The sequence below is a fragment of the Lethenteron reissneri genome, chromosome 7 (genome assembly GCF_015708825.2).
Source record: "Lethenteron reissneri isolate LAM-NWPU_2019-01 chromosome 7, ASM1570882v1, whole genome shotgun sequence".
Taxonomy (NCBI): Eukaryota; Metazoa; Chordata; class Hyperoartia; order Petromyzontiformes; family Petromyzontidae; genus Lethenteron; species Lethenteron reissneri.
In genome coordinates this window covers 9,004,337-9,017,319 of record NC_083785.1, presented here as the reverse complement: position 1 = coordinate 9,017,319, position 12,983 = coordinate 9,004,337, and the positions used below count along the sequence as shown (strand labels likewise).

The 12,983-nt window shown below is 41.6% G+C and overlaps 1 protein-coding gene across 1 annotated transcript in view; it reads left to right on the top strand.

Moving 5' to 3' along the window:
- LOC133357327 (puromycin-sensitive aminopeptidase-like) overlaps window positions 1–12,983 on the top strand; it is a 38,196-nt gene that overhangs the window by 10,923 nt on the left and 14,290 nt on the right. Inside the window, exons 3-14 of the mRNA XM_061575220.1 lie at window positions 690–767; window positions 1,628–1,749; window positions 2,721–2,828; window positions 4,669–4,884; window positions 6,243–6,339; window positions 6,480–6,513; window positions 7,031–7,145; window positions 7,322–7,490; window positions 8,173–8,273; window positions 10,137–10,197; window positions 11,225–11,334; window positions 11,851–11,914. Of these exons, the coding sequence (XP_061431204.1) occupies window positions 690–767; window positions 1,628–1,749; window positions 2,721–2,828; window positions 4,669–4,884; window positions 6,243–6,339; window positions 6,480–6,513; window positions 7,031–7,145; window positions 7,322–7,490; window positions 8,173–8,273; window positions 10,137–10,197; window positions 11,225–11,334; window positions 11,851–11,914 (1,275 nt within the window). The remainder of the gene's footprint in view (window positions 1–689; window positions 768–1,627; window positions 1,750–2,720; window positions 2,829–4,668; window positions 4,885–6,242; window positions 6,340–6,479; window positions 6,514–7,030; window positions 7,146–7,321; window positions 7,491–8,172; window positions 8,274–10,136; window positions 10,198–11,224; window positions 11,335–11,850; window positions 11,915–12,983) is intronic.

The window sequence follows — 12,983 nt, the reverse complement described above, 5'->3', positions numbered from 1 at the left end:
GGTCTGGTAACCAATGATATTCTGTATATTTTGGTATTTTTCTTATTTAAATTGTTTGTGCAGTAGCACCTTGTCATACTTTGGTTGCTGAACAAATTGCTGGTCAAAGACATTAATGTTTTAGTGAAAAACCTTGTCCCCATTGGACAGTGCCTTATTGTTTGATTTACTGCCAATTGATGTGGTTTTGGATGGTGTGTTTGTTTATTGGCTCTTCCCCGCTGCCAAGCTAATATAATTTGTTTTCTGCAACTTGTTATGGAATCATCCAGTGCAACAATGGTTAGCCACAATTGTTATTAAATCTTGAGCCATGTTCCTTCCCTTGCCTGCATGTTTTGTAGCTTAAATAAAATCAATGCATCTCATAGCCTCCCCATCCAGGCTTTAAGAAGAGGTATTTTGTTCAATTATAATAATGTGTTGTTCTCATCTCCTGTTCTGAGTAGGCAATTTGCTCCGAGCCCTGAGCACTGATTCCTAGTGGGACAAAATAACCACATTTCTGGCATGCAGTGCAGTGTACAGTGCAGCACTGTAAATAAACCAGTTTTTTTCCTGTGCACTTTCAAGCGAACGCGCCTCCTTCTTTGCAATGGCTGTTGACACTTGATTCATTTCCTCGTTTAAAAAAACACCCATCATCGCCATTCTTGGCTGTGCCTTTTTTGTTGTTGTCATTTGCACAGAAATCAACGCGTCTGGGTTTAACTATGAGAATCAAGATGAGCGAGTGACTTTGTCCTTTCCCTCTGCCCTGGAGCCAGGTAAAAATAAAACGTGTCAATACTCATTGTAACGCATGCCTTCATCACCCAACATTCGGTGAGCAGTACAGGTTAGCTTCATTAAACCACATCAGTGCATGTCACAGTGTTTCTGTACGGTACCTTTCGATGGAGTTGTATTTAGGCGCTATGTAAATACAAAAATGGATTCTTCAATAGAATTTTCACCCCAAATCTTGACAATTCGTGAATCTTAATAAGTCATCAAATTCCAGAGAGGAGAGAATAGTTACATGCATGCTTTTACATGGTATTAATTTGTTAAATATTTTTTTAGGTTGGTGATGACACAGTTTTGGCTATCTTGGCATGCTTGACAAAAGCATGCCTCGGTAAATTTGTTAATGCTGAGTTGGCATATGTAAAGTCCCTTTCACATAATGCCATGCTTAGCAATGCCTTCTACAAAATTCCATGCTTGGAAATGTTCTAACAGCTCATGGCACATGAAAATGTCAAACATTTTTGCAAGACATGCATATGCATTTATTTGATGAATAATAGATTTATTTTGAATATCGGCCCAACAAATGTGTCAATGACACTGCATTAAAGTAAAATAGTATATATATCATATGCAATGTGTGTTGCACAACAGGTCTTTATCCTCACAGAGAGATTTTGTTATTTGTAGTTACGCACCACTGCCCAAGGCAGTATCACAAAACAAGTTACAATTTTAAAACCGAGGTGTATAGAGCGCCTCTAGCGCTACAAATCGAATGCAAAGAATCGTTTTTAATCGATGAATCGTTATGTGCCTAATTCTCTCTGTGCATAGTTTTTCTGCTGCTGTCACACATTTTGTTGTATACCCTTTGGACCGTCTCCACGAGCAGGACCCGGGAAGCTGAAGCTGGAGTTTGTTGGGGAGTTGAACGACAAACTCAGAGGCTTTTACCGGAGCAAATATGTGGCCCGCTCAGGAGAAATACGCTTTGCTGCCGTCACCCAGTTTGAGGTGAGCTCCCAGCAGTCTAACAAGGAGCTACAGCGTCTCCTCGAAACAACGTTGGTGGATATACCATGTCCTGCATTTGATGGGGTTTTTGGGGGACCGCTAGAAATATAAACGAAAATGTTTAAAAATAGACAGTCGCACTTCCGAAGCTTAGATATTGCAGTCTGCAATGAAATGCTGATTTGTCATTAGCTTTGCATGCTATGTTGAAAATTCATGCAACGTGCAGTCCCAATGGACCTTACTGTGCGGTAACTACTGCAGCATTGGAAAATATACGTTCCACAATTGGCTGGTGATTTTCGGTGGTTTCAGCACTATTTTTTTATTTTCAGCTTGACATGTTAAAATGTTCAATACAGCATTGCAAGCTTTATGTCGATGGGCTAAGATTTTATCTTCATGGAAATATTGGGGTTTTGTTAAGAAAATGTATGTACTGTGGCACTGCACCCTTGAATTGGCCTGGTATTTTGAGGCCACACTGTATATAGCAGGGTGATGGTATTGCAACATAGCATATCTACAGATATATTTAGACACTTGAATTCCTGCATTTATTATATTTTTTATTCCAACACTGGATACATATTCATATTCTTACTGTCTGCAAATGCTAAATATTCAGTCATGTTGTCTTGGAGGTGAGTAGACTATCAAAGGTGGCACGGAAAGCCATAACAACTCTTTGAGTTTTTAAGTAAGGTTGCAAGCTCAAATTATATTTGTTAAACAGTGGTTCAACAATGCACTATGAACCAAGTGATCATACCCAGCCAAAGCTAACAACAGTGGACACTTAATTGCACCGAGAATGGTTCTTATGCCGTATTAGCACTTCGATTTGTAGTGCACAGGAGGCACGGTATAAGTAATAAATTATTATTATAATCTGTTTTCATCTCTATGTAGATAAGCTGCTGCTGTTTTAGTTTTCTGACCTGGTCCGTGTGTGTATGTGTGTTGTGCAGCCAACGGATGCACGGAGAGCATTTCCCTGCTGGGATGAGCCAGCTATCAAGGCGACCTTTGACCTGTCCCTCATCGTGCCCCGTGACCGCGTAGCATTGTCCAATATGGTAGGAGAGGGTAATCACTCAACCATCCATCTTGTCCGTCCATCCATCTTTCTGCATGGGCACTGCTTACAGCGACGCCCTTCACGACAGCATTTATTTTCGCTGCGATGACACGCTTTACTGCTATATATACATGGCCATCTGGGATGCATTGCTCGCCTTTTTTCAACATCCTCACCCCCTGCGGTCGACTTGAGAGAGCAGATGTAAAATTGCAATGGCCATGGCCAGTGTTAACTAAGGCAAGGTGCCCAAAGGGGCCTAGTGAGCAGGGGGCGAGAGTGCAGCTTGGGTCAGGGAGGATGGTGGCGAGTCCTAAGCAAGTTGCTAGCAGCCAATGGAATCACGGCTCGCTGATTAGTGAAAACAGCTGCAATGCCACACACCCCATTTCATGTAGGCTGTTGTTAGCAAGCTTTGCTTTCCCTTACCCCACTGGCCTGACATTGTGGCAAGCATATTTTTTCCATGAACCATTTCATGTAAAAAAAAATATTATAATATGACATAGCATAAAATAAATGGTTTTATGTCAGGCCTCAAAACATGGTTCTTTCACCAGGAATTTTCAAAGTGAGCGTGGATTAGGAAATGGAATGATGTAAATGGTCGAATGCTGTGTGTTTCATATTTGAGTGCAGTATGATGGTAGGGTCGCTATGAACTTGGCCACTTAAGTTAGATTCCTGGCCAAGGCTAACATCTGTGGCAAGTGATATCTGAAACGGTCCTGGTTCCCCTTTCACCAATTCACACAGATTAGCATGGTCAAGCATGGTAAAAAACAAAAACCTCATGACCAACACGGCATGGCGAGGCTTAATCCTGCAGTGGATTGACCAAGTTCTGTGAAGTAATGATGACGTATACATTATGCTTATTTTAAAATTCCTCAGTACATTTTCAACATGTTTTATTATAATTAAATGAATGCGGCCTGTTTAAGAACAAATGCACTGGTCTTTTAACTTTGCTTATTACTGCAGTGAATGTCAATCAACGTGCATTAAGCCTCGTGCAACTTGCCAGCAAGTAGCCTAACACGATATCTACACATGACATATCTTACAGTGGCTCAATGGCACTGGCTTATTAGATAGACCTTTATTTAAAAAAAACAGTGCATTCAGACAGTGTATCAATGTAAACAATTCCACTTTCAAATCTAAATAAAATATGAACTAAGGTTTGTTTTAAATTCAAGTATGACTCGTAAAGAAATCTGGATTTTTTTGTAATTCCAATGCCTGTGGCCAAATCTCCCGGAATGTGCCTGATCTCATCAGATCTTGGAAGCTAAGCATGTGTGAACCTGGATAGTGTTCGACTAGATGAGGGGAGCAGAGGGCAGTCCAGCAAAACACTTTGTTGTGCTGCTATTATGCATCTGTTTCTCGCCTTCAATAACCTGCACTCCTTCCAGTAGTGGATTGACGAAGGGCTCTAGATGAAGAGCTTTGTAAACACTCTAAAGACAAACTTAGACCAGTGTGTATTTTTCCGTATTGATGGCAGGAGTTAACCAGTTCGGCATTGTGTTTTCAGGTTGCACGTCGCATTGTTTGGCATGATGTCTCACGTTTGGCTCCATGTGTTGGGAGCTTTTTCTGGAATAGAATCTTAAAAGCTCCCAGCACGTGGAGGGAAATGTCAAACAACAATCATGCCAAACAACACGGTACAACCCGAAAACGCATTTGAGAGCTCTACAGCACAGGGATCCAGTGCAGTAGGAAGTAACCAGTTCAATTGCAGGGATCATGTTGATTGACGAAAGCCGCTTAGGTCGTGGGTCATACAAACACATGTGCTGCCTTGCTTCTCTCTCTGCCGTTCACAGCAAGAGATCAAGCGCGTGCCTCAAGATGATGAACAGGGCAGCTCCGGCGAGGGCCTGGTGCGTGTGACGTTTGCCCGCTCGCCCATTATGTCCACCTACCTGGTGGCATTCGTGGTGGGCGAGTTTGACTTTGTCGAGGCGCAGTCGTCCGATGGAGTGCTGGTGCGCGTCTACGCACCCCTGGGCAAGGCCGAGCACGGCCGCTTCGCACTGCAGGTGTGTACATTGGGAACTGTAAATCAAAAGTGAGGACTGCTGCGTTCATCATCATTACAATTATATTCTTGGTTCTTTCGGTAAAGTCACGTAGAAAAAAAAATTTTTTATTGGTTTATATATTTTTTATTTTATAATTTCCCTTCTACGTGACTTTACCGAAAGAACCAATAATATGAATCCCTGCAGTCATGACAGCTTTAAATCATCATTACAATTGTCAGATATTATGAGTCCACTGCTGGATGAAGGCTTATCTAACCTGTTATGATCCTACAATGCGATAACCTTATCTTAATTTATATAGCACCTTAAACAAGGCGCGTTACAGAGAATCAAGAATGGTACATATGAATGTAATGGTGGTGGTGAGCGGAATGAAATAGATGACGCAATGGTGGCAAACCTGTGATGCGTGAATTTGGTAAAAGCGAAATTGAAGACGGTATATGATGATGAATGGATTGAATGAATGGGGAACGAGTGATAGCCTCATAATGAGAATATGAAGAGGTGAACAGTAACGGTGGTGGTTGAGGGGAGATTAAGGAGTCGTGAAGTGAGCTCGGAAAAATAAGTGAGTTTGAGGGAGAACTGGAAAATAGTGAGGGAAGGTGACTGTTTAATGTGGAGGGGAAGTTTTTTCCAGTGAAGGGTGGCAAGAAGTGAAAAAGAGCAAAAGCATGGATTGAGTACAAGGAGAAAGAGGACAGAGAGGGACAACAAAGATTCAGAACGTAGAGGGCGAGAAGGCACATAGATACAAGTTTGGCAATATACTGTGGGCCAAGACCATGAAGGGATTTGTCGACCAGGGTGAGGAATTTGAACAGACAACTAGCACACAGAGCCAGTGCATTTGCGCGAGGAGGGTCGAGGTATGGGAATTGTAGGGAAGGTTGAATATGATACGAGCAGAGTTGTTTTGAGTTGTTTTTTGGATTTGTTGAATCCACCTAGCACCTGCACACGAGCTGATTTCATCGGCACATCTCTGGTGCAGATGTACTCTTGGGTGCCTCCCCTCCGTTGGCTGCCACTCCATTGTTATTGTCGATCACTGGCCATCATCTCTTCTAGCGATGTGTCCTGAGAAGTTCACTTACATTCTCAACAGTCAGATTGATGTACGTTTTCTTATCCATGTGTTTTACTTTGTCTCTTCGTGTAAATCCAAGTATCTCGGTGTTTATTTTTAATACTTTTTATTTTTGTTCCATCTTCTTTATGAATGACCATGTCTTGGAACCATAAGTCATAGTTAAATGGCACTGATTAAACACCTGTGTAATGTTGGAGATAGACTTGCAAACAGGTGGATTTGCCATACGGTGTTGTATTCCCTTCTTTTCTCACAGGTTGCCACCAAGACACTACCTTTCTACAAGGACTACTTTGATGTTCCCTACCCACTTCCCAAGATTGACCTGATTGCAGTGGCAGACTTTGCAACAGGTTGGTAATGGTCTCTAATTATGTACAGAATGCTGCTTTTAAATAAATACATTTATATTTTAAAACATGTTGTTTTGGTCGAATAGTATGTGGCAATGACATTTTAATGTGGGATGTGTGTGATTTTGTTTGTCTCTCAGGTGCCATGGAAAACTGGGGACTGGTCACCTATAGGTACAATGCTTTTATGAATGTAATTCCAATGATATACACAGTTACTGATGTAATTCTTCAGTTTTATTCCCAGGGATTTAGAAACAATATTTTTCAAAAGGCTTTTCCAACAGGCACCTATGTGCTCAGTTCCAGTCATTGACGCTGCTGATGCTCAGTTGAATCCAGTGCTACTTTCACGAGCCTCTCTTTGTCATTGGTTTCCCATAGGGCAATGCACATATTCTGTTGGGGATCGTGTGTGTGCATAATAGCATGAGAAACTTTCTCCTGCTCTCCATCATCCCAGAGCCAAATGTCTTGTGAGGCTAGGGTTATCACGGTTTCATTTCGACTCGATAGAGTAAATAGCCACTGTGAGGCACCCACATTGGCTCGGCTCGGATGGTCTAGTGCATAAATATGGCGGCAGCAACGTCTGAAGCCCTACGGTGTGGTTGCCTTGTTTTGTTTCACAGAGGATGCTGTTTGATTTCTGGTTGACACAGCTGTTTACGGTGTTCGCGGTATGTGACAGGGAGCTGGCTCTGCTCGTTGATCCAAAGAACTCATCAGCCGAGGCCAAGCAGAAGGTGGCCCTCGTTGTGGGGCACGAGCTGGCCCACCAGTGGTTTGGAAACCTCGTTACGATGGTACGCGACAACACGGACAATTCCCCGTTGTAACTTGACAGCGCCTACCTGAAAAATGCGTGCTACCAATGTTGTAATTTTCGATTTAAAGCTTTCGTGACTGCAGGGATTCATCTTCTTGGTTCTTTCGGTAAAGTCACGTAGAAGGGAAATAATGTTGTAATGTCGCTTCTCAGGAATGGTGGACGCACCTGTGGCTGAACGAGGGCTTTGCCTCCTGGATTGAATACCTGTGTGTGGACCACTGCTTTCCCGAGTTTGACATCTGGACACAGTTTGTTTCCACGGACTACGCTCCCGCCCTGGAGCTGGATGCCCTTGACAACAGCCACCCCATCGAGGTACCTTTTGATGTGTCGCAAATGTAGATGCCGTCATTTTGCTTAACAATAGAGGTGCACCAATGCATTGATGAGCATGTATTAATATTTTGATTTCAAGCTTTCGTGACTGCAGGGATTCATATTCTTGGTTCTTTCAGTTAAGTCACGTAGAAGGGAAATAATAAAATAAGAAATATACAACAAATATATATTTTATTATTTTATTATTTCCCTTCTACGTGAGAACCAAGAATACGTATTAATATGCTAATGATGTATTTGCATCATAGGTGTGTGTGTGTGTCAGTTTAATTTTTTTGTATGTTGTATGTAATCAGATCATGTGGCCTCAGCAGCTACTTAGTTTTAACAATGCAGCGAATTGTAAGGAGGAGAATCGTTACAGGCCTACTTTACAACAACTCACGTAAAAAAAAACATCTCACGAATCACCAGCAGCAGTTTTTCTGATGTTTATTTTATTCTTCTTGAAAATTGATGTGAAAAGAAAAAACATAGTTATAATAAAATTACCCTCCAGCTTCAAGAAAAACTATATATTCGAGTACATGTGAGCACTGCATATTTTGCCAATTTTCTTAACTTATTTTTTGTGTTTACATGTTGTGTACCCGTAGGCTATGCAACACACACAGCACAAACATTGATATTTTATTGTCTTGTGTTGTGATCATTTCAGGTACCTGTCGGTCACCCATCGGAGGTGGATGAAATTTTTGATACCATCTCCTACAGCAAGGGCGCGTCAGTCATCCGCATGCTACACAACTACATTGGGGATGCGGTCAGAATCTTCAATTTTTTCCCCAAAACCCCTGTACACTTACTTGTCATATGTTTCTGGAGGTGAGCAGTTGTCTCGGGTCACAGCACTGAGCTGACACTGCTCAAGGGCCTGGGTTTGAATCCAACCACAGCCACCCATAATTAAACTGGGTTATCAAGTGAAGCGAGTTCATTAATGCTTTGAGTCCAGTTGCCAATGATTAGAACAACTAAAAACCACGTCAATGTAATTTTTATTGATATAACTTAAGTCCACTTTGAGAATAAAAATTTCCATAAATCTGATGACCATGTCATAAATGTATCTTTAGCGGGGTATTAGGGAATATATTTTCCCAATTGTGTGGATAAATAGGGTCAATTGAAGGGAATGCAGAGGTTGTTCTGAGGTCTCTCTCCAAGGGCCATTCTCTAATTGGATTAATTTTAATCTGGTGTGACGCGATTCTGATCTCACAATTTTAATGAAATGGGAAAAAGAAAATAATGTTTAAAAAACTCCACAATATAGTAGCAATGCATAAGTTCAGTTTAGATATTTCGTACAGTTTGCTTATGCCAAGGCTGGAAATACTTTACCATGATTCATTTTGTGTTTCTAAACTGCTGCCAAAGAATTCGCCGAATATTTATTTGAAGGTTCACAACCAAACATTTGCTAATGATGTTACTTTAAGAGTGTTTTAAACAAAACACATTTAATGGCTCCTCGTTGGGCACACCTGCTGTCATTAGTAAAGAAAACACTGAGTGAGCCACACTGAACGTGTGAACGCTCCACATTCCATCGCTCCACATTCCATCACTCGTGGAGTTTTTTTTATTAATAGTCTTGAAGGAATATGTTTATTTTTTGTCGGGTATAAGGCAGAGTTTTGGAATCTAGTTGGTAATTTTAAAACTATGATAATAGGTTTTTCCCATTTTTTCTGCCAACAAAATAGGTGTTAAGATGTTAAACACCAAACTGAAATCTTTTACAAAGAATCATGTCTGCATTAACCACTGCTTGTGGTCAGAATGCAAACAAAAAACATACTCTGATAATATCTGCATTGTCCTTGAAACTGATTGGCAGAAAAAAGGGGAAAACCTATGATCATATTTTGTTCCTGGCAAAGGAGGTCCCATGATGTAGAATTTTTTAACTATTTCACGAAAACTATTTTGAACGCTTGATGTTTTTTATTTGTATGTATTTTAGCATTCCCACAACCACTTAAATGTAGACCTATTCGCACGGTTGGCTACGTGCAGCGCAAAATAATTTCAACATCCATACATACATACATCCTGGCCCAGTTTGGAAACTGGTTCAAGTGATCCCAGCGCAGATCGCCAAAGCAGCCTCATCGGATTCTCTACCTCTTCTCTCTTGCCCATTCTCTTCCCTTCCCTTGCCCCTTCACTCCTTCCCATCCCTCCCCTACCCTTTTGTGATCCCTTAAGTACCCTCTTTCGCGATCACTCATTTCTCAACCCTTGCACCGCCCCTGCCATCGAAATCGTCGTAGTGTGTCAACGTTTTTTTTTACTTCATCAAGCGGCTTGTGTGAAGGCGCTCTACAAATATAAAATCATCAACCTCCAATGCAGAAAAAGTAACTGTCTTAAAATACCTACACAAAACATATGAATGAGTCAGTGCTCAATGTATTTGCTCTGATGAGCCATTGAATTAAACGTCACACCTATTTAACATTATTTTAAAGGCATTGTTATTGATGAATAGTTTTTATTTGTTCTGGAGGTAGTTGCTCATTCATTCAGTGATTGTCTCCTGGAAAATCAGCTTTGTGTTAGGTTTGTTTTAATTTCTTAAGAGTAAAACCATCACGCTCTTATGTGTTTTTCTTTATAGGACTTTCGAAAAGGAATGCATCTGTACCTGACAAAGTTTCAGTACAAAAATGCAGCCACACGTAAGTTCTCCCGCAGCAGGTTTAACTTTATTTTAACTTGTATCATGCTGTCGAGCTGGAATTCTTAGTCTATTAAGTTGGTTTATTGAATCGTTTTTTTTTACTTCAAACAAAAATGTGCACTGTGGGTACAAAACTGGCATATTTTTTCTGTTGTGATGGATTGTCTCATCATTTACAGATTTGAATTAAAGTTATACTCGACTTTTTACCAAATTACATTTGCTTCTTTATTTGCAGTTTGCCCTGCTCGCCATCTTCGCATGGGATACAGTCGCATTTAGATATTATAAACCCAAATTGTATTGCATTTTGGTGGAGGGGGTGACACCAGTGGTTAGTACACTCTGCTATGAACCCAGCAACCCGAGTTCGATTCCCGGCCATGGCTGACATTAATGGTGAATTACATCTTCACCTGTGCTGGTCTTCACCCTCTCCTTCACCAAACCGTGCTGACCAGCGTGCTGAAGTATCGTCAAACAACCCCCATGACTGACGTTGAGTGGGGAAGGCCTTCATCCAGTAGTGGTTTAACAAAGGGCTGTAAGTTACATGATATAGGGTGACCCATTTATAGATACCCCACTGAAGTAAGGGCAATACATTTAGATAACTATTTTATTTCAGAATCAAAATCTGAATCTTTATTTATTCGGGAGAAATTTGGTGAGCTGTGAATCTCTTTTTCACAGATGTCCAGTAGTGTGGGTCAGAATTATTTCAAGGCTCAACAAGCCTCCACCAAATCTCAATCCACTTCATTTGTATAATTGGTGATTTTTGGGCAATGGCTCTTCATCACAAATACTGGGTCCAGAAAGATAGTGAATCCTAGTTGGAGACTGCACTGTACACCTATTCAATACTTTAACACTCCTCTGTAAGATATGGAGCTATCGCTCTCACAATATCTAGTTAATCACCTGTTGAGAAGAAAGCCACCGGATCATTGTACATCACCAGGGTACCTGTAAAATGTGTCGTACTGCGTGGGCGCTTAATGCAACACGCGGCTGCGTTGCAGAGGACCTGTGGGACTGCCTGGAGGAGTCGAGCGGCAAACCCGTGAGCGCCGTGATGTGCACCTGGACCACCCAGATGGGCTTTCCCGTGCTGCACGTGACAGCCGAGCAGGTGCTGTGCCCGTTACCTTCCTCGCCGCCAACCTCACCCGTCCGTTTCTGGGATTCACGCACTTCCGCATCGGAGCCGTGCTCATTCGTCTTGATTAGCCATGACATAAACTCCACTGCTGGATGAAGTCGTCCAGAATTTGTGTCCTTCTTGGTTGCGGCAAGTAGGAAGGACATGTCAGAGTGGAAGTGTGTAGTGGATGTGGACAGAAGCAAGTTGTGCTTTTTGTGTTTAGTGTGTTGTCCTTCCCCCCCCTCCCACCGCACCTTAGATTAGCATGGTTGGCTCCGTACAGTGTGAAAGCAGATCAAAATACATACATGCAATCCGCAGCCATCAATGTTCTGCGAGCCAAAAATCCACATAATACCACTGCATGAGCTGATTTCATCGTTCCATTTCAGTACATTTAATTTGTTCAAAGTCTTATCAAATGTTTTTCCTCGGTGAAAAAATAAGCGGTGACTGTGAAGGCTGAACGTTAATATGTTGATGTTCTATTTTGTTATACGACAGCAAGGCAAAGACAGGATTTTGAAAATTTCACAGAAGAAGTTTTGCGCTGGGGGTGTCTTTTCTGGTATGATTACAAGATCCGTTTATCCTTGCATTCACCCTCGTTTGATGTGTGTTCATAATTTATAAACTAAATCACGTTAATTATGTATTTAAATCACCTGTCATCACCTTCCCTCTTTATGTTATGATGTCCATAACTATGCCAAAGGCCACTTTTCTTAAGTCGGGGTAATGGGTCGCAATTCCATCTGTACTCTTATCCACATACTCTTTGGTTCTTTCGTTAAAGTCACGTAGGTATAAAATAAAACAATAAATCACGACGTTTCGGGCGCAACACAAGCGTCCGTCATCAGGTTGGAAAGCATGGTCTGCTGCTGAGGCAGACTGTTTTAAAAGGTTTGAAATGGGTGCAGCCCAAGGGTCATACAGAAGTGGCCGGGGCTAGTGATGTTAATGTGAGAAATTAGCATGTAACTGTAAGATAGAAGGAGAGCGGCCTCCTCGACGAAGGCACGGAAGTGGCTATGTTAATGTGAGAGATTAGCATGTTAGTGTAAGAACGAAGAGTGGTGCTATCCAAAGGCATGACAACGCAATCCAAAGGACATGTGAGCATGAGAGTGCAATCCAACGGCATGAGAGTGCAATGCAAAGGACATGTGAGCATGAGAGATCTAAGAGAGAGGCATAGAGAGAGAGAGACGCACAGAGAGTCGGAAATAACAGCTGACATAGGCAGGTTGGATGTATCTTATCCACATGTTCCTTGTTTTGGTTCTGTAATTGTAATTCCTAGCAAGCAGCACTCCTCACTCCTCGGAGTACTTATTCAGCTTTTTTGTTCCACATTGTTTGTCAGATTCCATGGAACGATCTATAGGTCATGCTACGTAATGTGCAAGAATTTAAAACGTTATTCTTTAACGTACATTAGTACGTTGCTTATCAAAAGCACTCCCGTTATCGCTCATTTTTCTTTCAAACAAGAGCACTAATCCTGCCTTCAACAATCGCAGTTGACTCCATACACACTCTTGTATTTTTTTTCCGTTGCGCCACTCCGACAATTCTCATTCTCGCTCAGGTTTATCAAATTAGTACGTGACTTTTGTTTTGCTCATTTGACT